Source organism: Trachypithecus francoisi, unplaced genomic scaffold (genome assembly GCF_009764315.1).
Source record: "Trachypithecus francoisi isolate TF-2019V2 unplaced genomic scaffold, Tfra_2.0 Lachesis_group8, whole genome shotgun sequence".
Lineage (NCBI taxonomy): Eukaryota > Metazoa > Chordata > Mammalia > Primates > Cercopithecidae > Trachypithecus > Trachypithecus francoisi.
The window spans coordinates 94230402-94254660 of NW_022681473.1; the positions used below are offsets into that span (position 1 = coordinate 94230402).

The 24259-nt window shown below is 38.1% G+C and overlaps 2 protein-coding genes across 3 annotated transcripts in view; one reads left to right on the forward strand and one right to left on the reverse strand.

Moving 5' to 3' along the window:
• PDGFD (platelet derived growth factor D) overlaps positions 1–24259 on the reverse strand; it is a 254037-nt gene that overhangs the window by 125193 nt on the left and 104585 nt on the right. The gene's annotated exons all lie outside the window — the stretch shown is intronic.
• On the forward strand, positions 4631–6563 carry DDI1 (DNA damage inducible 1 homolog 1). Its single transcript, XM_033204476.1, is given in 2 exon segments — positions 4631–4694; positions 4697–6563. Coding segments are annotated over 2 exon segments (1188 nt in total). The 3' UTR covers positions 5821–6563.

A 24259-nucleotide genomic window follows, 5' to 3' on the forward strand; every position in this document is an offset into this window, starting at 1 on the left:
AATACATGTCATTCATTCATGACTGCTCTGGCACAATTTATTGTATTACTGTAAAGCAAATAAAACAATTATGAACAAATTAGTTATTTAACCTAAGGGTACAGCTTTTAAAATTCTCCATCTTTTCTAAATTGCACTGAAAATTCCAAGTTATGATTTAACTCTCTTAATGAGTCTTGATTACACATTAAAGGTAATACCAGGTACATACTTAAAGGAAGAAATCCCAGTGTAGCAAGCAAATGTATTTATTTAGCATGGTTTAATTACTGTATATGTTACATAGTGACATTTATGTAGGTATTCTATTATTTTTCACTAAAAAGACAATTATTCTGCTTAGTATAGCAAGAGATAGTAGTTTAAATATCAACTATCATAACTGAAACCATCGGTTATCTGGATTTCTTTTTTTTTTCTTTTTTGCTGCATTAAGTTTTTAGAAAGAGGCAAATTACAAAAGGTATTGTGGATTTATTCTAAACAATAACTTTGGGGTTATTTACTTGGTTAGTATGAAATCAGTACCATCTCTTCTGTTTTCTGGGCATTTAGGCCACACAATCAGAATTGATTTCTGAGTGGTAGCCTGAAGACTCTGCAGTAATCTTACTTATCAAAAAAGATTTAATTATGTCCTTATTGTACTTACTAAGGGATAAAAGTAAGGGAATATACTTCACAAAGAATTTCTCAAGAAAAGTTCTGATAACCTCGGTTACTTAGATTTACACACCTCAATAATTCAGATAACCCGTTTCTCAACAGACTATAGGATAGGGATTTATGGTATAACAGCAGTTTATGTTTAGGTGTGCGCGTGTGTACGTGCATATATATATACATATATATATACACATTATATTTTTATATATACATATATTTCCAATATCTCCAAGTTCATTATACAGTCAGAAGACATTTTCATTTAAAGTTTTGAGTTGGGAGAATTATACACACATATTTAAATCACAAATCATGCTGAGTAAAATGAAAGAATCAAATCATGTCTACACAGAAGTATTAAACACAGGGGACTGTGTTTATCTTTACAGATTCCAGGCTGTTTTGCAACAGATTTAGGGCTGGATGGGTGGCTGAACTACGGAATCCAAAGGATCCCTGCCAACCCTGACATCCTGTGACCTATGGAATGATGACAGCTCATTGGTCAGACCTTGAAGCTTTTTGCTTTCCAGTGTCTGTTCTCAGTAAAAGGTTAAATGCTGAAAAACACATAAGTGTAAAAGGCCACCCAAAGTAAAAAATTACAGTGAGATAATAAAACATATCACATAGAATTTAAGTATGTTCAGTATGAAGGCAATGGTATAGAAAAAAAATGTTGTTTCTTTTTATGTGAACTCACAATTTTTGCTTTATGAAAAACAAAAGGAAGCTTATCCTACAAAAATAATTTCATCTGCTATTAAAAAAACAAAAGTCCCAGTATAATCCCCCTCGCTATGGTTTTAAGAACAAATTGTACAAAGCTATTTGGGGAAAAAAAGATAAAGGAACACTGAATTTAAGTCTTACTGGTTTCTCAATCTGTTCTTTAGCAGAGTAGTTTGCATGTGACATCTCACATGATAATTGTTTCCAAACTCAGGAGAAACCACTAGTAATCTCTGATAAAGTTGTCAGGGTACAAAGAACCATGTGTTAGGGTCATTCATCTGTAAAAATGGTGAAAATTACAATGTTAGATTTTTTTTCTCTTAAAATTAAAAAGAAAAAATCCTCATATCATGAAACACTGTCTTTCCAATTGAAAGCTCTAAGTCAGGTCATCTTCCTTCTCAGCCTTTGCATCTCCACTCTGGCCCACCCTGCAAGGCTGACTCCTTGTCATCTTTCTAAACTCAGCTCTTTCAGGAAGTCTTCTCTGCCCAACATCCCTCACCAGCTTCTTCACATCTTCTCCAGATATTGTTAATTTCTCCTGAGGTATCATGGTTCCTACTGTGTGATTTTTTTACCCCTCAATTTGTGTGTGTGCATATGCCATAAGTTAGACTGTGAGCTCCTTTAAGAATACAGCCTATATTTAACATTATTCGTGTCTGTTTCCCTAGAACTTAGCACATGCTTCACATACACTGGGTGTTCAGTCAACGTTTTTAATATAAGCAAATATGAGTATGGAAACATTATGATAACTGGAGCAGTGAGTGAGACATAGTCTTCCATCGGAGACAAACACATGAGAAAATAATTCTTTAGGCTGATGTGAACTTCTCTCCATAATGGTATAATGGTGTAAAGGTGAAGGCCTTCTAACAACACTTTAAAGAAGTGGGGGACTAGGCAGAGGATATTGACTATCTTGATTCATAAGTAGGTACACCTGAGAGAACCAAGCCAGGGAACCATGAGCTCTGTACGTGCAATACACTTTTTTTTTTGAGGCGGAGTCTCGCTCTGTCGCCCAGGCTGGATGCCAGTGGCACAATCTCGGCTCACTGCAATCTCCACCTCCCAGGTTCATGCCATTCTCCTGCCTCAGCCTCCAGAGTAGCTGGGACTACAGGCGCCTGCCACCACTCCCAGCTAATTTTTTGGATTTTTAGGAGAGACAGGGTTTCACCATGTTAGCCAGGATGGTCTCGATCTCCTGACCTCGTGATCCACCCGCCTCGGCCTCCCAAAGTGCTGGGATTACAGGTGGAAGCTACCACGCCTGGCCATAAAACACTTTATTAAACATAGAGGAAAATAACTGGCATGCAAGGATTTCTACCCAATCATCATTTGCCTTGAAGGACTTTTCACCCTTACCATGACAGCCTCCAGTGTATGTGTGTGTGTGTAAGTTGGGGTGGGGGAGAGTAGGGGGAAGGTGGCTGTGCCCAAGTTTCAGAGAGAGGCATATTGGCCTCTAGAGTGGCATCCTGAATGCATTTTCCTACAGAACTGATGTAAAGTGGGTCGCCTCAAAGGTTCATCTCATTCATTCACTCCCTTCAAGGCAATGACCCATCTACCCTATATTCCATTTTAGAGATGCTCTGTGCTATCCACACACTCCATTTCTTTTATACTCCCCACCTCCAAGGGGTATGCATAAACATTCTGTCCATTTTACTCAACAAACATGTTTCTTCTCTACTGCTCTGGCTTCAGTCCTCCTGACATTTCCACACTCTAGCAACAGCTCCCTCTTTGTACCACCGGAAAAGCCTCCTACCTGGCCCTCCTGCCACATTATGTCATCCATGTGTTGCAAGAAGCCTCTTCCTTAAGTCAATTAAAAAAAAAAATCACAAATACCTGCTTCAAATCTTTTCCCTTTCCTTTCATTCCTTACTTCTTTTTTCTTTCTTTTTTGGAGGGGGAATTATTGTTAATTGATAATATTTAATATTTAAACTCCTTAGATTCACATACGACTTCATAAATTGGCTCCAACTAATTTTTTTCCAGCTTCATATCCTGGTACTCAAAGTCATGGACATTTTTTTACTGCATAAAATGTCTCATCTTTCTCTAGAAATAACAGCCCTTGCCATAAATTCTTGCTTTTGTAACACGAAATGGCTTTCCTTTGGAGTGAGACCACTTTTCACCTGAAAGATGCTCATCCTTCAACATCCAGCTTGTCTCCTCCTTAGGAAAACATCCTCTGTTCTGTTGGTGATACTGAAGGCAGTAAGTACCCTGAAAATGTCCTTGTAAAAGGTTTTGCCTTTAGTATTGGGATTACCCATTCACCTGTCTATCGATTTCCAGAAATGTGAGCTCCTCAAGGGCAGGCTCCAAGTCTGACTTTCCTACTATGCACATACAATGGTACTTGCCATGTAAGAAATGAATCCTTACTGTTTGGGGAAAAAATAAAAGTACAAAGAATACAACAAAGCATATGAACAAAACGAATGATAATATGCTGTTTAGAAAGTGTTGAAAAACCAGGCACGCTGGCTCACACCTTGGGAGGCCGAAGTGTGGTGGACTGCTTGAGCCCAGGAGTTGGAGGCCAGCCCGGGCAACATAGTGAGACCCCGTGTCTATTAAAAAACAAACAAACAAAAAAACACAGCCCCAGCAACATAGTGAGACCCCGTCTCTATTAAAAAAAAAAATACAACAATTAACCCGGCATGGTAGACTGTGCCTGTAGTTCCAGCTTTTCAGGAGGCTGAGAGAGGAGGACTGCTTGAGCCCACGAGGTCGAGGCTACAGTGAGCTGTGATCATGCCACTGCACGCCAGCCTGGGTGACAGGATAAGACCCTGTCTCAAAAAAAAAAAAAAAAAAAGTGTTGAAGTCATTTCTTTCATCTCATGTGTTAAATAGGCTCCGAAGGGCTGGCCTTGAAACCTGACAGCTTTGAGCCTTTGCGTTTCCATGGGAGTAGGCATTCTAGGTTCCAAACAGCGCACTTACAAATGGACTTTGGAACACAGCGTGCTACCTCAAGGCTCCACCTGGCCACAGGGCAGGCACTGAGGCTGGGAGGCAACCCCCAGACAGATGAGTGTCCGCGCCTCTCTGAGAGGTGAATGAGCCCCAGGGGTCCCGACCTACGGAGTCGTGAGGAGCAGCGGCGCCAACGACGCAGGCCCGCCCCAGCCCGCCAGTGAGCCGCCCACGCCCTCTGCCCGCCTGGCCCGCCCGGGCCCTTGCCATGCTGATCACCGTGTACTGCGTGCGGAGGGACCTCTCCGAGGTCACCTTCTCCCTCCAGATCAGCCAGACTTTGAGCTCCGAAACTTCAAGGTCCTCTGCGAGGCGGAGTCCAGAGTCCCCGCCGAAGAGATCCAGATCATCTACATGGAGCGACTCCTCATCGAGGACCACTGTTCCCTGGGCTCCTACGGCCTCAAAGATGGCGATGTCGTGGTTTTACTGCAGAAGGACAATGTGGGACCCCGGGCTCCAGGGCATGCCCCGAACCAGCCTCGTATTGACTTCAGCGGCATTGCGGTGCCCGGGACGTCCAGCTCCCGCCCGCAGCACCCAGGGCAGCAGCAGCAACGCACACCCGCTGCCCAGCGGTCACACGGCCTGGCCTCCGGAGAGACGGTGGTCGGCCCGCAAGGTCTGGGCAGCCCCGGCCTGATCCGCAGCATGCTGCTCTCCAACCCGCACGATCTGTCGCTGCTCAAGGAACGCAACCCCGCCTTGGCGGAAGCCCTGCTCAGCGGAAGCCTTGAGACCTTTTCTCAGGTGCTGATGGCGCAGCAAAGGGAAAAGGCCTTGAGAGAGCAAGAGAAGCTTCGTCTCTACATGGCCGACCCACTGGACCGGGAAGCTCAGGCCAAAATAGAAGAGGAAATCCGGCAGCAGAACATTGAAGAAAACATGAATATAGCTATAGAAGAGGCCCCCGAGAGTTTCGGACAAGTGACGATGCTCTACATTAACTGCAAAGTGAATGGGCATCCTTTGAAGGCTTTTGTTGACTCTGGCGCCCAGATGACCATTATGAGCCAGGCTTGTGCCCAGCGATGTAACATCATGAGGCTGGTGGACCGACGGTGGGCTGGGGTTGCTAAAGGAGTGGGCACACAGAGAATTATTGGCCGTGTTCATCTAGCTCAGATTCAAATTGAAGGTGATTTCTTACAGTGCTCTTTCTCCATACTTGAAGATCAACCCATGGATATGCTTCTAGGCCTAGATATGCTCCGGAGACATCAATGTTCCATCGATTTGAAGAAAAATGTGCTGGTCATCGGCACCACTGGCACGCAGACTTACTTTCTCCCTGAGGGAGAGTTGCCCTTATGCTCTAGGATGGTAAGTGGGAAAGATGAGTCTTCGGACAAGGAAATTACACATTCTGTCATGGATTCAGGACGAAAAGAGCATTAAAGCACGTTATAAATATGTCACCACCTTGAGGGAGGCTCAGGTACCCGGAAATTATACAGTAAGAGCTCACTGGCAATGTAATCATTAAAAAACATCAGTAGCAACTAAACCTGGCCTTGGGACTACGTTCTCAGATGGGTAACTACCTCAGTCCTGATTCCTTGGTCTTGGTCCCTCTTCCATTTCCCTTGTCCAGAGATCACTGAAAGACATCCTGGGAAGGCTCTGGAGGCTCCAGCTGATTTCCAGATAATCCATGAAAAAGAAAACCAGCCTCTTCCTTTAGAGACACTATCCTATCAGATTACAGGTGGCTCATTCAAATCATTACTATTTTGCAGAATTCCCTGGAAAAATGCTATGGCTGCAGACCTTACAAGGCATCCACATAAAACTATTTCATATCGGCACTAACAATTCCTTATATTGAGAGAAATAAGCCCATTTTCACAGGTTTTGTTTTCTTTGGGAAAGGTATTAGAAATGGTGGTTCAATTACACTGTGATGTTAACTAATACTTACATATGTCTGTTTGGGGCAGCATAAAGACCAATTTCCTCATATATTTACACCTTCCCTTCCCCTGGATGCCCTGCAGTCACCCTGCAATCCACAGCTAAAGACTATTTTTGCCATATTTGAGAAAGTGGATTTATCTCCAAGGATGCTACATTAATTTTCTATTTACCCTGCATTCAAAGAAACTCTCACTGTAAAACAAAGGCAATAAATTAGATTTTTTTTAAAAAAAGAAATTATGGTACTTCTTGGGAGTCAAGTTGTACAGTGGTGGGAGTGAGAGGTAGGGACAGGCAGTGGTGCAGGTTCTCTAATACTCATTGCAACTAGATCATCTCTCTCTCTCTTTTTTAAAGTAAAAATCTGCTTTATACAATCTGCTGCATCAATATTGTTTGAACAAATGTGTTCACTGTTAAAATAACATTTGAAAACTTTTGAATGAGAAGATCTCTAAGGCCTCATTCAGAATTATCCATTCTGACAATGCTAGTCTTTATTACAACTGACAGTGGGAAATGGAAAACCCTAGACTTAATTACAACCTATGGCTAAAGTACCTGAGAGAAAAGTTTCAGTTTCCTGAGGCCATCAGATGCAGGGGAAATGTTTCAGGACAATAATTTATCAAGACTGGTAGAACAACAGTGGATTCAAAATCAAGAAGTGTATGCTTTGATTACACTTAATTACTTAGACAAATTAGTTCACCTACTTTACAACTGAGATTCCTCACCTATGAATTTTTTTTTCCTGGGTGGGGGTCACTTTTCAAGCACTAAAACCTCATTATGATCTAGGATATCCTTTAAGTTATTCTATTTTCCCAACAAGATGTAAAGCCACACAAAACATTCCCAAAGGATACAGAAAAAAATAACTCTCCCTTATAATCCCCATATACTTCCTTTTGTTTTGCTTCTTGGTAATACTAATCACCCTTTCTAAAGAGAGTCACCTCTTCCCTTCCAGCCAACATCAGTTCACCTCCCATTTTTCTTCTCTATAGGTGTTCCCATGCTTACATTTCCCAATCTGGTCTACATTTGCACAAAGTTTTACACCCAGTAGAACTACTAAAAATGATCAAATGGACAGATTTCCTTCTTACTTTTGTTTGTAATTAAGCACTCAAGACAAGTGTAATTAACAAAGACATTCAGAGTAAAGTCAGGGATAAGCAAAATGCTTATGAATAAATGTAAATTGACCTGATAAATTCATAGATTCTCTCACAGACAAAAATATGCAAAATCCTCAGCATCTTCTTCTGAACTCAATTTTAAGGTTCATTTAGGCAAAAAAAGTCTTATTTGCATATATCACACGGGACTCCTCAGGGTCTCTGACCCATTAAAGTTAGCCACAGAATCTTTAAGATAAAAGACAGTTTACATGATACCAAATCTGACCATACCCACCCTACCTTCTTAGAGGAACACCCCTTCTGAGGTAGCTATAATGTTTTGAGACAAATCTCACGTATAATTATTTGCTTCTTATTTTGAGCTGAAATCTATTGTCCCATAACTTCCAAGAAGTCAGTCTTCATTCTTCCTTCTGCCAAGACCACATTTAATTTTTCTGGCATGAGATAAGCTTTTTAATATATGAAATGAGTATCAGCCCACATATTCATTTTTAGGATTCAGTAGGTTTTCACCAGATTCTTTTAACTGTTTCTCATAGGACAAATTTGGATTCTCCTAAAAATTTCATGTTTCTTTGGCCATATTCCAAATCCTAAAAATATTATTTGAGTGAATGAATGAATAAATTAGGAAGATCTATACTGAACTGAAAAGCAATGACCTCAAAGAAAAATCATTAAACAAAATGAATTAATTAAGCAATGCCCTTATTGATTAACTTTTAAAAATCATTGTCTTTCAAATAGAAAAGTATTTGAAAAATTAGTTTCATTAAAGTCTTGATGTAATTCTGTGTATACTTAAAAAGGTCCTAATCAATTAAATTTTAAATGGATTAGTTTTGGTAAAAGGCTACATCGTTTGCTTGTCTTCTACGTAAATCAGGCACCATGCAAGGTACTTTGCATATTAGTGCCCTTAATCCTCAGAATAAACTTAAAAATAATCAATTTTTTTTTTTTTTTTTTGAGATGGAGTCTCGCTCTGTCACCCAGGTTGGAGTGCAGTGACCCAGGGTCTCTGCTCACTGCAAGCTCCGCCTCCCGGGTTCACGCCATTCTCCTGCCTCAGCCTCCAGAGTAACTGGAACTACAGGTACCCGCCACAATGCTCAGCTAATTTTTTGTATTTTTAGTAGAGACGGGGTTTCACCATGTTAGCCGGGATGGTCTCTATCTCCTGATCTCCTGATCCGCCCGCCTCGGCCTCCCAAAGTGCTGGGATTTGGTGCAGGTGTGAGCCACCGCACCAGGCCCAAAATAATTATTTTTAAGCCCATTTTGCAGATGGAAAATTTGAAGCTCAGAATTATTAGAAACATTCAAATATTCAAAGCTCAATGATTTAAAAAATTTTTTGACAACAAACTACATTTTACATTGTGACCCAATTTTACACACTAAACACACACACAAACACATATATGTATATGTGTTTATCTATATATCTGTGTATCTCTATCTCTATATAACTGAAACAAAAAGGATTCTTGAAATAATAGGATACATTTCATCATTTCCTAGTCTTACTTCTTTTTAAAATTATATTTCATGTATCCCACCAAGATATGCTGATACGCAATTTACAAAACATGGACTGGCTCACCAGATTGTCCTATTCAAAGCTTTTTGATTTTGAATGCCAAGTTCCTTTGTAACTTCTTTATCTGACATAGTTTAATGCTAGGTCAAAAGCTGCAAAATTCTTATAAAATTTTATTTTGTGGAAACTACCAAAATTATGCCAGTAGAAATGACAACAGAGTAGGCAGAACTCAGAATATACACAACAATTATTTATTGAATACACATAAAATAAGCTCCCAGACAGATTTTTATACATATAGAAATGAGTAGGTTATAGTTTCAGATCTCAAGGTGATTATTGCCTTGTAGGGGTAGAAGACAGACTTGTAACCAACTAAGAATAAAAAGAATGGACATGAAATTAATAATATGTTGGTACAAAAGAATAAATTTTGTAATGGGGGTTATTTTTAAAATAAGAAGCAAGCCAGTAAATGCACTTTTAATGTGTCTAAAATGTTAATCACTGATGCTGCAACAAAAATCCTCCTCTTAAATTTCAGGTTACTAATACACAACTGATAAATATCTACTTTTGGAAATTTACTACCTGGAAATGGATGAACAAATCTTCATTTTCTGTTTTATTTTCCCTATTAAAAATGAGGATAAAGTAGACCACATGATGAAACAGACCTTTCCTGTCTCAAGCCATTTAAAAAAATCCTTGGCTTCACCTAATGCTCACTTAAATAACCATCTTACCTAAAAGAAAATCACTAGTGTGATAGACATGTATTTCAAGATTGCCAGCAACAGATTCTGCTGCAGTTAAACCAGAAGATGGATGTTGTTTTAGATAAGCAGAACATATAATCTTAACCTCTTTCTTAAAATATTGGGTCATAAAAATTTTCTCGTTTCTAGGGGGAAATTTGTTCTGCAAAAAGAAAAGGATAAATGGATGTTTGCATGTATAAATTCATCTTCACTGCAGGTATTAACTGTTGTAATTTTAGTTAAGAGAACATTGTGCTTCTTTCAGAATGCCAGTTATAAAAGGGCCATTTTCTGACATCCAACATTCCATAAATAAGCACTTAAGTGATGAGAGTGATCTGGGATTCTCACTAGGAAATTGTATGCAATTATATTAATCAGTGCCAACATTCTTAGTCATTCTTTGGGTTTGCAAAAGCCTGGAAAACAAAGAAGAGGAGCAAACGTAAAGATGGGTAGAGAAAGAAGGAAAACAAACAAAACAAAACAATGTAAGTCTGGGTTGATTTTAACTGATTCTGTCTTAGTTAGAAGTGCACTGATTTATATGGTGGGAACTAGGCTATGATTATAGACTAGCTACCATTCCACAATACTTTTTTATCATTGGTAAGTTATCTAAAAAAGAAAATATTTTCAAGGTAAAGCCACAGTCAAACTTGCTTTTGAACCCCAGCTTCTTTCCACACCTAGGTCCATCTGTTAGAATCTTCGAATTTCTAAGGATCTGTTATCGGAAAAAAATGGAGCTTGCAGTCTTGCTGTGTCTTCTGTGCCTTCCTCAGAGGGCCCAGTTAACAGGCTGTTGAGATAGGTGCACCTGGAGTGGCTTTGTCTCTTATTACAGCAATGAATGTTTTCTGATTGCTTTTTCTTATTGAGATTTTCATAAATCCAGTTTTTCTATATTTCAAATAAGTAAGGCTCATTGTTAGAGCATCACTCTACAAATTACCAGATAATTTCCTCTTATGTTAAAGTCCCTAGGAGGCAATGTGGGCTATGTTTCACGTAGGGGTATTTTTTATGGGTATATTTTTCTACCGTTAATCGATCTATTGATGCCCTGTCCAAATAAAGCAGACAATGAACAAATAAGCATATTCCAGGTAAGCAACTACTTAAATCCATTAAATTCTTACCCTACACCATCAATCACCATTTTGAAACCTTACTTTATCAGGGCTTTAGTATAAGGATCCCTTAAGATGCAGAGGAAAATTAATTTAAAATTACATTAATTCACATATTCTGCCTTTCAAACTCCTGTCATGTCTAAGGATTCAATTAGTCTATCAGTCAAAAGGTATTAGTGTTTTGCATTCTTACATGTCACTAAAAATTTAACGTATTTTTTCAAAAGTCTTGTCATTGACCAATATCATGCAGAGAGATGAAGAAATTTAAATTGTACCATTAACCTTTAAAGAACTTAAAAGTTCAGTTAGAGGAACTAGAAAAAATGAAGAGTAAAATCTTTTTTTTTTTTTTTTTTTTTTTTTTTTTGAGGCGGAGTCTCGCTCTGTCGCCCAGGCTGGAGTGCCGTGGCCGGATCTCAGCTCACTGCAAGCTCCGCCTCCCGGGTTTACGCCATTCTCCTGCCTCAGCCTCCCGAGTAGCTGGGACTACAGGCGCCCGCCACCTCGCCCGGCTAGTTTTTGTATTTTTAGTAGAGACGGGGTTTCACTGTATTAGCCAGGAGGGTCTCGATCTCCTGACCTCGTGATCTGCCCGTCTCGGCCTCCCAAAGTGCTGGGATTACAGGCTTGAGCCACCGCAGAGTAAAATCTTTAAAAATAATGTTTAACTCAGTACTGAATCACAAAATACAGAATACGGAGTACAGGGAAATGGTTCCTGCTTCTCCATTTGAGACACTAACTACAACAAGGCAGGATCTATTCACCAGAATCTTATTGACCACCTGCTGTATGTCAGGACCATTTTAGGTGATGGATTTCTTCACACAGCCACCAACTTCTGGTGCTAAACTGGTGTTGAGAGCTGCAGCTCCCAGGCATATCTGAGGATCTATCACCGCCTCGAAAATAAGTCTTCCAGAGTCCCTTTCTGATGACTCAGCTTATCAACCTAGAGTAAGCACATGGCCGATTCTTAGGCTAAACTTCAAGGTGAAGCTTGTGGTCTGTTTCTGCCTTGGCCCACAGTGGCACTGCATTCAACTCGCTACTATTAGGGGCTTAATCCTTGCTACAATCCTTCCTACAATTTGACAATTGTATTAGTTCACATTGTGTGGCTATAAAGGAATACCTGTGGCTGCGTAATTTTTAAAGTAAAGAAATTTATGTGACTCATGGTTCTGCATACTGTACAAGAAGCATGACACCAGCATCTGCTTCTGGTGAGGGCCTCGGGAAGCTTTCACTCATGGTGAAAGACAAAGAGGGAGCAGGTATGTCATATGGTGAGAGAGGGAGCAAGAGAGCCATGGGGGAGGTCACAGGTTCTTTTTAACAAGCAGATCTTGCATAGGGGATTCAGTACCGCGGGGAGCACACCGAGCCATTCACAAGGCATCTGCGCCCACGACCCAAACACCTCCCACTAGGCCCTATCTCCAACATTGTGAATCACATTTCAACATGAGATTTGGAGAGGAAAAATATCTAAACCGTATCAGCAATTGTAAACAAATACTTCTCTCATAAAGTTAATGAAAAGGATTTGCGGCTTACACAATATGGGAACAACTAGCAAAACAGTCACAGGGAATTGACTACCAACAGTGAGTCAATTGGATGAAGCATTTGTCACATACTTTAATTCCAGGGAATAATAGAACAGGAATTATCAAAGACAATGAGATACCAACCAGACAGCAGTTATAGAAATGCTTGGGCATTTATAAAACTGAGAATGGAACCTAAATTACTGCCAAAAATCCAGTAAGTGCAAAGATTTTCTGAAGTAGTCATAATCTTATTAATAATTGTATCTTTAGTCTAATGATCGTAGTTTAGTGCTAGTATCTTTAGTGCTAGTAACATAAAGCAATACGGTTGCCTTAGTGCTTTATGTGAAGGACAGTATCTGCTTAATAAATATAGACAACATAAATGAATAAATAGACAAAGTCTCACATGTTATTAATAAGCCAATGTAGAAAAAAAGTGGCATTTTGTAACCTTGACTTAGCTATATAAAAAAAGGTAAAAGTAAATCACATATAGACAGTAAGAATATTTTAAATATTTAGAATATTTTTAAAAACTTCAAAATATTTAAAAATATTTAGAAAAATATTTTAAATAATTGGAATAAATATGCTATGGGTTGACCATTTAATCAATATTTGCATATATAAATGTAAATGTAAGGTATCTACAAATAAACCATTAAAGTGCTTTTAATCTGGCAAAGTTGCCAGTAGTTCCACTCTAAGGGCGATCAATACACCTAGTGTCTGCAGTGCCATCTCATCCCAGTTTGCCTGGGACTGTCCTGGTTTTAAAACTAATATTCTTGGTTGGGTGTGGTGGCTCACCCCTGTAATCCCAGCACTTTGGGAGGCAAAGGCGGGTAGATCACGAGGTCAGGAGATGGAGAACATCCTGGCTAACATGGTGAAACTCCATCTCTACTAAAAATACAAAAAATTAGCCGGGCCTGGTGGCGGGTGCCTATAGTCCCAGCTACTCGGGAGACTGAGGCAGGAGAATGACGGGAACCTGGGGGGCGGAGCTTGCAGTGAGCGGAGATCACGCCGCTGCACTCCAGCCTGGGCGACAGAGGGAGATTCTGTCTAAAAACAAACAAACAAACAAGCAAACAAAAACCTGATATGCTTGTATCCCAGTATCCTTACATTCCTGGGGCAAACCAGAATGACTGGTCACCATACTAGTGTTAGAAGCGGATTTTTAATTTTGTGCTCATGAGCATGCTGTGCACTTCTCAACAAGCTGAAAATAGGACTGAATGATCAATGATCAGTATATGTCTAAATGTTGAAAGTAGAATGTCCTATTCTCTTTATATAAGAGATATTACCTTATTTAAACTCATTTATAAAATATTTCTGGACTGGAAAATTAAATATCTTAAAAATGATAAGAAACTCACATTAAAAATACTAAAATGATTTAATAAAATAATCCTATAAATTTTTTCAAGAAGATTCATACTACAGCTGAAATTGATCAAACTGCTTTAATTTTCAAGTCTCCTTAGAAGTGGTATATGTTTATGCAACAAAAAAAGTGAGTACAAACTGACATCAGAAAATGAGAGCATGGGATACTCAAAATAAATATTTAAGTTATCTATGAACTTGGGTTATGCTGGAAAAGCATAGATGAAACAATATTTTATCATTTTTATACTAATAGGTAAGGGTAGTGATAGACTGAATTTAAGTCTGAAAGTAAATCCTAGGTTTTGAGTTTTTTAAAAGAATATTTGGACAAAGGAATAGAAACTTCAGAAGAAGCACAAATACATAATGATGTTACTTTCACATTTATTTCAAGTTTTGATGGAGCTATTGAAAGTCAAGATGCAATGAACAGAATGTAAGTTAGGACTGCACAAAGGGGTGAGGTAAAAGATGAGCAGGTTTTTGATAAAGATATGTGCTTATGAACAGGAGAGGAGGCCTAGAAAAAGGTTTGCTGAGTGTCTGATTGATGAGGGAAAGAAAAGGGCTAGTGATTCTATGATAGGAGCTGTAAGGAGTCCAGAAACTGGGAGGGCAAGGAGAGGAAGATAATACCAGATTGTTATGTTGCCATGGAAGCAGAAGTCTGAGAAGGAACTAAGGAAAAGCAGATCTGCCACTAACATCCAGTGTGAAAAATAATGTGAAGGAAAGTAAAACGGCAAAGTGAGACCTTTACAATTGCCTCTGGAAGGTAAATAAAACAGGGGCATATCTGACAGAATTAAGGGAAAGGAGCACGAAGAAGTTGATGACATCAATAGGACACCAGAAGCAGACACAAGCCATCTTTTGTTACCTGTTGAACCAACCAGTTCTTCAATTCACTCTTTAATAACTTTACTTCTGGTGTATCTCATCAAGAGTTCAGAATTAAATGATATTAAGAAAAATTGTATATGTAAGAGCCAGTGCTACAGGCCTCATTCTATCCGAAATGACAGCATAAAGTTAAAGCAACAGATGGGTAGTTAGAATAAAACAGAAACAATGATATTCTCTGTTCACACATTGCTAACTGCCATCACTTGGACTCCAAAACAATAATTGACAGAAAACAATTTCATTGATATTCCATAGCCATATGAGTTTATGTCCCCATATGGCAAGGCTTCCACTGTCAAAGCCTCACTGCATAATGACTCCGAAGTATCTGTTTTGAAAATGTCTTCATTAATACAGGAAATGGTGCTTGCTCTTTTTCAGTAAGTATTCAATAACAAATCTGCTTAAGTTGTATAAAAAATACAAAAATCTTCCCACACTATCTACTCTCAGTGATTCAGGTTAAATTATTATTATTTTTATTATACTTTAAGTTCTGAGATACACGTACAGAACGTGCAGGTTTGTTATACAGGTATACTCATGCCATGGTGGTTGGCAGCACCCATCAACCTGTCATCTACATTAGGTATTTATGCTAATGCTATCCCTTCCCTAGCCCTCCACCCCGACAGGCCCCAGTGTATGATGTTCCCCTCCCTGTGTCTACGTGTTCTCATTGTTCAACTTCCACATATGAGTGAGAACATGAGGTGTTTGGTTTTCTGTTCCTGTGATAGTTTGCTGAGAATGATAGTTTCCAGCTTCATCCATGTCCCTGCAAAGGACATGAGCTCATTTTTTTTTTTTTTTTTTAATGGCTGCAGAGTATTCCATGGTGTATATCTGCCACATTTTCTTTGTCCAGTCTATCATTGATGGACATTTGGGTTGGTTCCAAGTCTTTGCTAATGTGAACAGTGCTGCAATAAACATATGTGTCTTTATAGTAGAATAATTTATAATTATTTGGGTACATACCCAGTAATGGGATGGCTGGGTCAAATGGTATTTCTGGTTCTAGATCCTTGAGGAATCGCCACACTGTCTTCCACAATGGTTGAACTAACTTACACTCCCACCAACAGTGTAAAAGCATTCCTAGTTCTCCACATCCTCTCCAGCATCTGTTGTTTCCTGACTTTTTAATGATTGCCATTCTAACTGGCATGAGATGGTAACTCACTGTGGTTTTGATTTGCATTTCTCTAATGACCAGTGATGATGAGCTTTTTTCATGTTTCTTGGCTGCATAAATAGCTTCTTTTGAGAAGCATCTGTTCATATCCTTTGTCCACTTTTTGATGGGGTTGTTTGCAGGTTAAATTATTTTTTAAAAAAAATAAGGAAAAACTCCAAAGTAAGACTACTGAGAATATACTTTTAAATTCTCTCTACTTTTGAAAAAATTCTAAACATATTTTAGGTTGTGGCAATTGTGGAAGTTTCAAATTTCCACTACACTATAACTTTCCATGGTTTTATGAAGGTCTAAAGCCCTTGGCAGGCAACAAAATGGAGGTATTAACATCTTACATCAAGTTCTGAGAATAAGTTCATGATTCAGCATCCTTTAGCTGAGCCACCATGGAGAATGGGGGAAGGTGACTGGTCATATTAAATGCATTACATTCATTCATAGTTGGCCAAATAATTATAGTACATAGCTAATGTAAATTTGTTGTATCTTTGATAGTGATTAAAAAGCCACTGACTATTTCAGTCTCCCAAAATACAAATGAATAATCTAGCACACTTTTGAAAGAAATATAGAGATTCCTGAATGCCATATTTAACATCTCATCAATGACAACCTTTATTTCTCTCACAGAAGCATTTTCTGTATTATATTTGACTGCATTTTATTAACTTTTTTAATACTCTAAAAAGCACAGGCATTCAAAACCTCTCAACTAAGAGACCATGTCTTCATCTTGAGGGTGACATCCTGACCTAGACAAATCCAGCCAGCTAAGTAGGAATGAAAATTCAATTCCAAATAGAAAACACTGAGAAATGATTTTTGCAACAATACTTAAATGATTATAGAAGCAACTAGATAGAGCGAAACATTCAAGCCCCAGTTCTAATTCTGCCATTCATTTATTTTTCTACTCTCTTCTTTCTTGAATGAACAAAGCCACTTCTTTTAACTTGTTAGTGTTCTCTCTCCTAGTTCACCTCAAACATTCTATATCTTCTTAGTCTCTCTCCATACGAATGAAAATGTCTTAACAGAAACAAACCTAATTGAAAGATTACCAAAACCCTATGGAGAGCTAGAGCAGATGGCTTGCTTTAGTTTACAAATATTCTAAGTCACCTCTTTTTCCTGACAGACTAACCTTTGCTACTGATACAGGCCATTCCCAAAGCTATCTTGTTTTCAAGTCACAAGTACAAATTGAGAGTATGCTGAGACGTACGTCCAATTTGTGGTATGCCATTCATTTGCTCATTCAAAAAATAGACACTGAAAGTTATACAATGCATCAGGCACTGCTTCCAGAGTTAGAAAAATAGTGGTACACAAGAATGACACTCTAGTCATCTTCTTGAAGCTTATTTCCAATGAAAGTTTCAAACAACATTTAAAATAATATAATGCATATAATTCACATAGCACTTGCCAAGTGAGTCATTCTAAGTATGTTATATATTTTAATTCGCTTTACAACAAAAAAAAAAAACTGTAAGAATTAAACAACATCTCAACTGTAAAGATTAAGACACTGAGGAACGCAGAGGTTGTGTCTTGTCAAGGTCACAGAGCTAGTCAGGGGCTGCATCCAGAACTCACGGAACTAGAATCTATGTGTTAAATCACTCTATCATATTATCTCTCATTAACAGCAAATAAATAACTATATCATTTCAGGGAGAGATATCTTCTATGAAAAAGGATAAAGCACTGTTAGGGAACATGGGGCAATGGAAGGGGGAGATAGTAGTTTAGACAACAGGGTCAGGGAAGGTTTCTGTGAGGAACAGATATTTGAGGAAGAACCTGGATGATGAGAAAGGAGAACTTTTGAGAAAATCTGGGTAAAGCACATTTCAGAAAGAAAGAGCAAAGACCTAAAGCAGGAAGAAACTAAGAGCGCCCAAGGAAGAACAACAAAGACAATGGTTAGGGTGGCTGAAAGAGTAATCTAGAAGGGCTAGATTACGTAAGACTTTGTAGTTCTAAATAAGGGGTTTGAATTTCATTCTAAATGTTATGGCTTTTAGGGGTTTTTAAGCAAAGGAAAGACATTTGATTTATTTTTTTAAGCTTTTTTTTTTTTTTTTCGGTCGTATTGTTAAAAATAGAAAGGCTAAGAACTAGGCTCCTGAGAGGCTCAATATCTTAGGCTCAGCAGAGGAAGAGGAGCCTACGAAGAAGCCCAAGAAAGATAAACCAATGAAGTAAGAGGGAAATAAAGAAAATCATGCCTAGAAGGCCAAATTAATAAAATGTTTCATGAAGAACAGGTGGGTCACCCTGTCAAATCTATGGGAGTTTAGGATGAGGTCTGAGAATTGATGGATTTGGCAAGGAGGAGGTTGTTGATAACTTCGAAAAGAGTGACTCTGTGAGGATGGTAAAGAAAGAAAACCTGGTTAGAAGGGGGTTGAGGAGCCAATTGGATTGGAGGAGGTGGGAGAGCAACTAACAACTCTCAGGAGATAATTCTTTCAGGGAAGCAGAGAAACATCATAATAATAGAGGTAGGGGCCATGAGAGAACGTCTTTTACTATGAAGGTAGTTCAGTATGGTCATATGTTGACAGGACATATACGGGTAGTTCAGTATGGGTTATACGTTATATGTCCAGTGGGAGGGAGAGTTTGAAAAAGCAAGAGAGAACAAAGAGTAATTCATACAGCACAGTTCTTGTCTATGAGGGAGGAACTGGGCTCTCGGCAGGAGCAGGAAGAGTTCATTACTTGTAAAAGGAAGGAAGACAGCACACATGGGTGTAAATGCAGGTAGACGGCAGGATTGATAGTGTGAAGACTAGACTCTTCTGCTCTATTTTCTCAGTGAAATAAGAATCAACGAAGTGAAGGGAAGTAGGGAGTGATAGAGTGATTCAGAAGTAAGGAGAAGGTACGAAACAAAAGAGTAAATTGAGTAGGTAAAGGTAATTGAATTTCAGGCCAGTCCTGAGGGACCAACTTGAGATTCTACTCTAAAACATTTACATGAAAAGAGCTTTGCTGATAGAAGCAGCACCGGACCGGATAAGATAATTTTGGTTCTAACACCAGTTTTGTCACTTCCTGGACATACGCCCTTGGGCAAGGCACCAAACCTTTCCCGACCTCAGTTTGCTCATCAAGTAATGTGATAACCTGTGGGTCTGCTCCACTCGGAAACACCCAGAAACATGTGGGGCACTTTGGGATGTCCTGGCAAATATCAGCATTTAGTACTGCAGGTCCAGGGGTACTCAATGTCCTTTAATGTATGGAAGGGTTTTGCAAGACTAATAACTGTCCCTCCCCCATCTCCAGCAGCACATACTCCTGTTGAGAAGCACAGGGGCAGAGGATCAATCCAGAGTCCTCCCAACTCCAAGACTGATTGTAATCTTAATTGTTCATGTCAGGGAAGCTAGCTCTTACACTGATGGATAAACCATACATCCATTTAACTCAACACTATCAATCCTCACTCTTGCCTCCTAGATTGATAACAGGCTGCTAGCCAGGCAAAATGAACAGAAGTTGAGTTTGCCCTTGTTATTTCCTCAGGCCTTAAAGGTACTAATGAGCAGCAAAACAGTCTATAGATTATAGCCAAGAAAAGAAACAGGCAGCACAAGGTGATACAGGAAAAAAAACAAAAATTGCCCTCCACTATGATGAAAACCATTGTCATTAACTATCATAGCAATTAAACATAACTGCTGTCAGTAATAACACTCAACAGTAGCAAAGAAAGTTTGGTACCTAGGTTTCACCAGCATGGAATTAGGTAATATCTCAATACCATAAAATGAGAAAAATTAATTTGAATTGTATTGATCATAAGGCCCCAAACTAAAAATTAGTTGATAAGAACAGGGCAATTATTAAAGGCAATATATCAAATTCCACTCAAATGATCAGTGGGGTGCTGTAGGCACTGCTGCTAGTGACCTTTCTAGTTGACACTTTCATTAATGATGTGTAAGATGAAGCATGTAAACAGATATTCCAGAATGATTCCACTACGGGAGTCATACCGAGTGCAAGCTTCCAACATCTCAGGAATTACTTAAATATAAATGAATACAGAGGTCCCTGGGAAGATTTAAAATTTAAAGTAGGTGATTGTATAGTGAGATAATACAGATGGGTAAAATCCTAGGTGAAAATCTCTAATAATAGCATGGTGATTCCTGAAAGAAAAAAAAAATCAGTGATTACATAGATCTCAAACAGTTTTTGCTTTGACATTTATTGAGTAAAATGCTGGTCAGATATTATAAACACTACTGTTTCATCCATAAAATGTAAACAAATACAGAAAAATATACAATTAACCAATGGGCTTTTTTTGACTTAAAAAATAAAAAAAAAATTATGGTACAATTTTTTAAATTGAGTTTAAATTCATATAACAGAAGATTAACCATTTAAAAGTGAACAATTCAGTGGCAGCTAACACATTCATAATGTTTTGCAACCACTATTTCCATCTAGTTCCAAAACATTTTCATCACTCCAAAGGGAAACGCTATACATCTTACGCAATTGCTCCACATTCCCCATTCTTCCTTGCCCCTGGCAACCATCAATCTGTGTTTTGTCTCTGTAGATTTAGGTACTCTGGGTATTTTATTTAAGTCGAGCCATGCAACATAAGACCTTCTGTGTTTGGCTTCTTTCAATTAACATAATGTTTTCCAGACTTATCCATATTGTAGCATGTATCAGTACTTTACTCCTTTTGATGGCTGAAGTTCAACATACGTTTGAATTGCAATGTTAACTTTAAAGTATGACAGGGACAGTCATGCAAGTTCTGAGTGAAAACAATATGTAAAACCCAGTAGAAATCCAGCAAAACCTCAACTATCTTGATCAATAAAACTCTTTAAAAAACAAGAGCAGAAAAAAAGCTTATTTTCTTAATTTTACTACTGGGAAGCCTTTATGAAATGAAAGATGTTACTGTTAGCCTTTACTTTTAAGTGACATTTAGATATTCACTAATGAGATTCAGTAAATATTTATTAATTATTGATGAGCTGGAGGGTGTGGGGTTCCCTGGCATGCTAGCTACCAGGGAAGGTGCTCAGTAAGTGTTTAATGAATTGCAATAAGAATAAAGAAGACTGTAAGGGTATTTTCTGGCGTATGTTTGCTTCTGCCCAATTGGGGCTAATGCTGTATGGTTAACACGAGCAGAGGTAGTTGTTTCTATTCTAGTGTTAATTTCATTGATTCTCAGAGTTATCACCAACCTATTTCTAAACTGATGCCCTCATCCACTCCAGGGCTTGTGGAACTGGTTACTTTTGTATAAAATTTCCTGAGTAGGTTGTAGAAAAAAGAGGAGATTTTCCTTCTTCCTTTCAAAAATTTATATCTCCAGTGTAACTTCTTTCCCTCTCTGATGGTTCATTATCAGAAAGACTCTGTAGGATTTTTATTCTGTCTAGTACAGAATTTCTACATTTTTATTCTCTGTCAGAGACACAGTAAAGCAGTTTTTTAAGTAGAATATTGGTGGTTACAGTGACTTTTCATCCTGTAATTTTAAGCCAAAGTTTTCCAATTATTTAGTTTATATGCTCATGATTTAATTGAACAAATACTTTCTTATTATGAAACTTGGAATGGTGAACTTCTCTGAAAAACCTCAGTCTATTGAACTGAAGTGGGTTAGTGATCTAACTTGATTTCCTAATGATACCTTTGAGGGGGGAAAAAAAGGTCCTTTTTATATCACAAGAGTTTTTGAAAGAATACTAAGAAAATGAGAGTCTTTTTACAATGTATAAATTTTTCTCCAAGGAGACATTATTTTGTTCTTTCTTGTGTTTTAGATAGTTGGGCAAAGGCATTATGCAAAATAACTGAAATTTAACCCTTTGCTTGTGTGTATCTTTTCATAAATGTGTATTTTTAAAACTGCAGTTATATTGCTTACTCAATTCAAGTGAGATGGCAATTAATTCCTGCAGAAATTAACAGTTTCACAAACAGCTTCTAGAATATATTTAGCTTCTTACTAAAATACTTCAGATTGGGTTACTGTTTCTATGAAAATGTGTTAATTAGCCATAATAAGTATAAATTGCAGATAAACTATTTATATGCTTTAATGTAATTGCAGTCATATATAAAACCAAACTGCATTCACATAAAAATAAATTGGGAGGGGGCAAATCAACTATTTGGAACATGGTTTATTACAGAGGGTTCAGAACAAGAAGCACATATATTCAACTGAACAGGATATTACAAACACTTACATAATGCAGAGAGATCAAACCAGATACAGTGCTGAGACACAAAATAACACATGCTCTCTGTAAAATTTGATGAATCTATAAAATTGAATGGAACAATGCCCCCAAACTACTGAGTCTTCCAAATTTCAGGCCAGTCTTGGTTATGATGGTACTTTGCCACAAAAAAAGAGATGAGAGATTTATAGTGTAGCAAGAGGCAGAACAGAGACATTTATGAAGGTAGAAGATTCATGACATACAGAAAGAGCAAAAGAGGCCAGCAAAGTTTAGGCATGCCATTTTTTCCCAAGACAAACTTGCTGGAAGCCCACAGCGTCCACCATTCCAGCACAACACCATGAGACACACAAATCAGTCTCCAGAGACTTTTATACCAAATACTGCAGCAACAAACACTGGCATAACTGGAATACATGTTTATTTCATAACTGGATTTTGACTACTGGGAAATGATTTCTGTAAAGGAATCGAAAAGGTCCATGTTGCTGGGAAATAAAGCTTTGGTAAAATGACAACTGCATATTTGCACAATATCCTTCATAGTTTGGTTGCTCAACGTTCTCATCCAGACACACCCTGCTGATCTTTACCAGTGATCATATTTTAACTTCTTAATTCTGATCTATGTTGCTCAAAGAGTGATGAAATAGTCTATTTTCCTCCTTAAATATATGATAATTTAAAAGAAATAAGGCAACCTCAATAAGAAAATAGGCAAAATACTGGAACAAGCAACATAAACACATATGTGGGAAATGGGTAAGAAACGTGAAATAATGTTCAATCATATTAGAAATAAAAGTCATCACATGGGCGATGAGATACCATTTTTAGCATCACATCGGCAAAGTCTTTGGAAAGTGCAATTCAAGTAGAAAGGGCGAAAACAAATGAAGACGGTGGGAAATAGATGGGAGAGGAGAAAGTAATGACAACAAATGTAGAAAATGCTTCCAAATTGTTTTACTTCAAAGGAAGAGAAATAAAGCATAAGCAGAAGGAGAATAGAAGGGTAAAGGGAAAACATTGGCTAGTTTTTAGATGAGAGATACTTAAGCAAGTTGAAATGCCAAAAAGAAGCCACTTGTAAAGGGAAACAGGCTAGAGATGGGGGAGATGGTAATGGCGCCAGGGTAATCAGCCTTGGAGAGGAGGAGATACAAACCAAGCACAGGTGGAGGGAATCAGCCTCTGGCGGAGCAAGTACCTTAACCTTTCCAAGCCTAATGTCTTACCTTTAAGAAAAACAATGCTGTTCACTTAGAACACATTATTCAAGTAGCATCTGGCATATAAAAGTTTATTTATTTTAATGTTAATGTTTTAAAACAAAATGTTCTTGGTTCCTACCAATGGCTTTTACATAAATATCGTGTATGTTCAAAAGTAAATTCCCTGGCAGGGACAAGGTTATGCTGCTCCATTGTACTACAAAACACCAGTTCATGTCAAATAAAGTATTTATAAGGAATTAAGAGTTTGGCAAACAGTCAGCGAGTATTTATTGAAAGGAGCACAGATGTATTCCTTATTTGGAGTCACACGGATGTGAGTTTGCATTCTGGTCCTGTCAGTTTCTCACTCAGTCTTTTTCATTGTTGTATGTTTGATATTTAGAATAGTGGCTGGCTTAATAAATATTTGTTGAAGGCATAAATGATTGAAACGTTCTTAATTTCTGGGTAACTTTGGCTCCAGGATCTGAAAATAAAACTAATAGTAATTCTAACTCAGGTGCATGACAGGAATAGAAAGAATATATTGAAGCAGTAAATCAGTGTCTGGCACTTAGTTGGATCAATAAGGTAATTATTATTCTTTAGTAGTCATAGTAAAAAAATTATTTGAAGATTAAGAAAAAATTTAAATAAATCATAACTCTATTATTTTAAAAACCTAAAACACACTATTAAGGTGACCCGTTTAAAATATTTTTTACTTGGAGATGCCTTCCCAGAATTTGTGCTGAAGTGACATAATAGATATTGATGTGTTATTTCCCCAG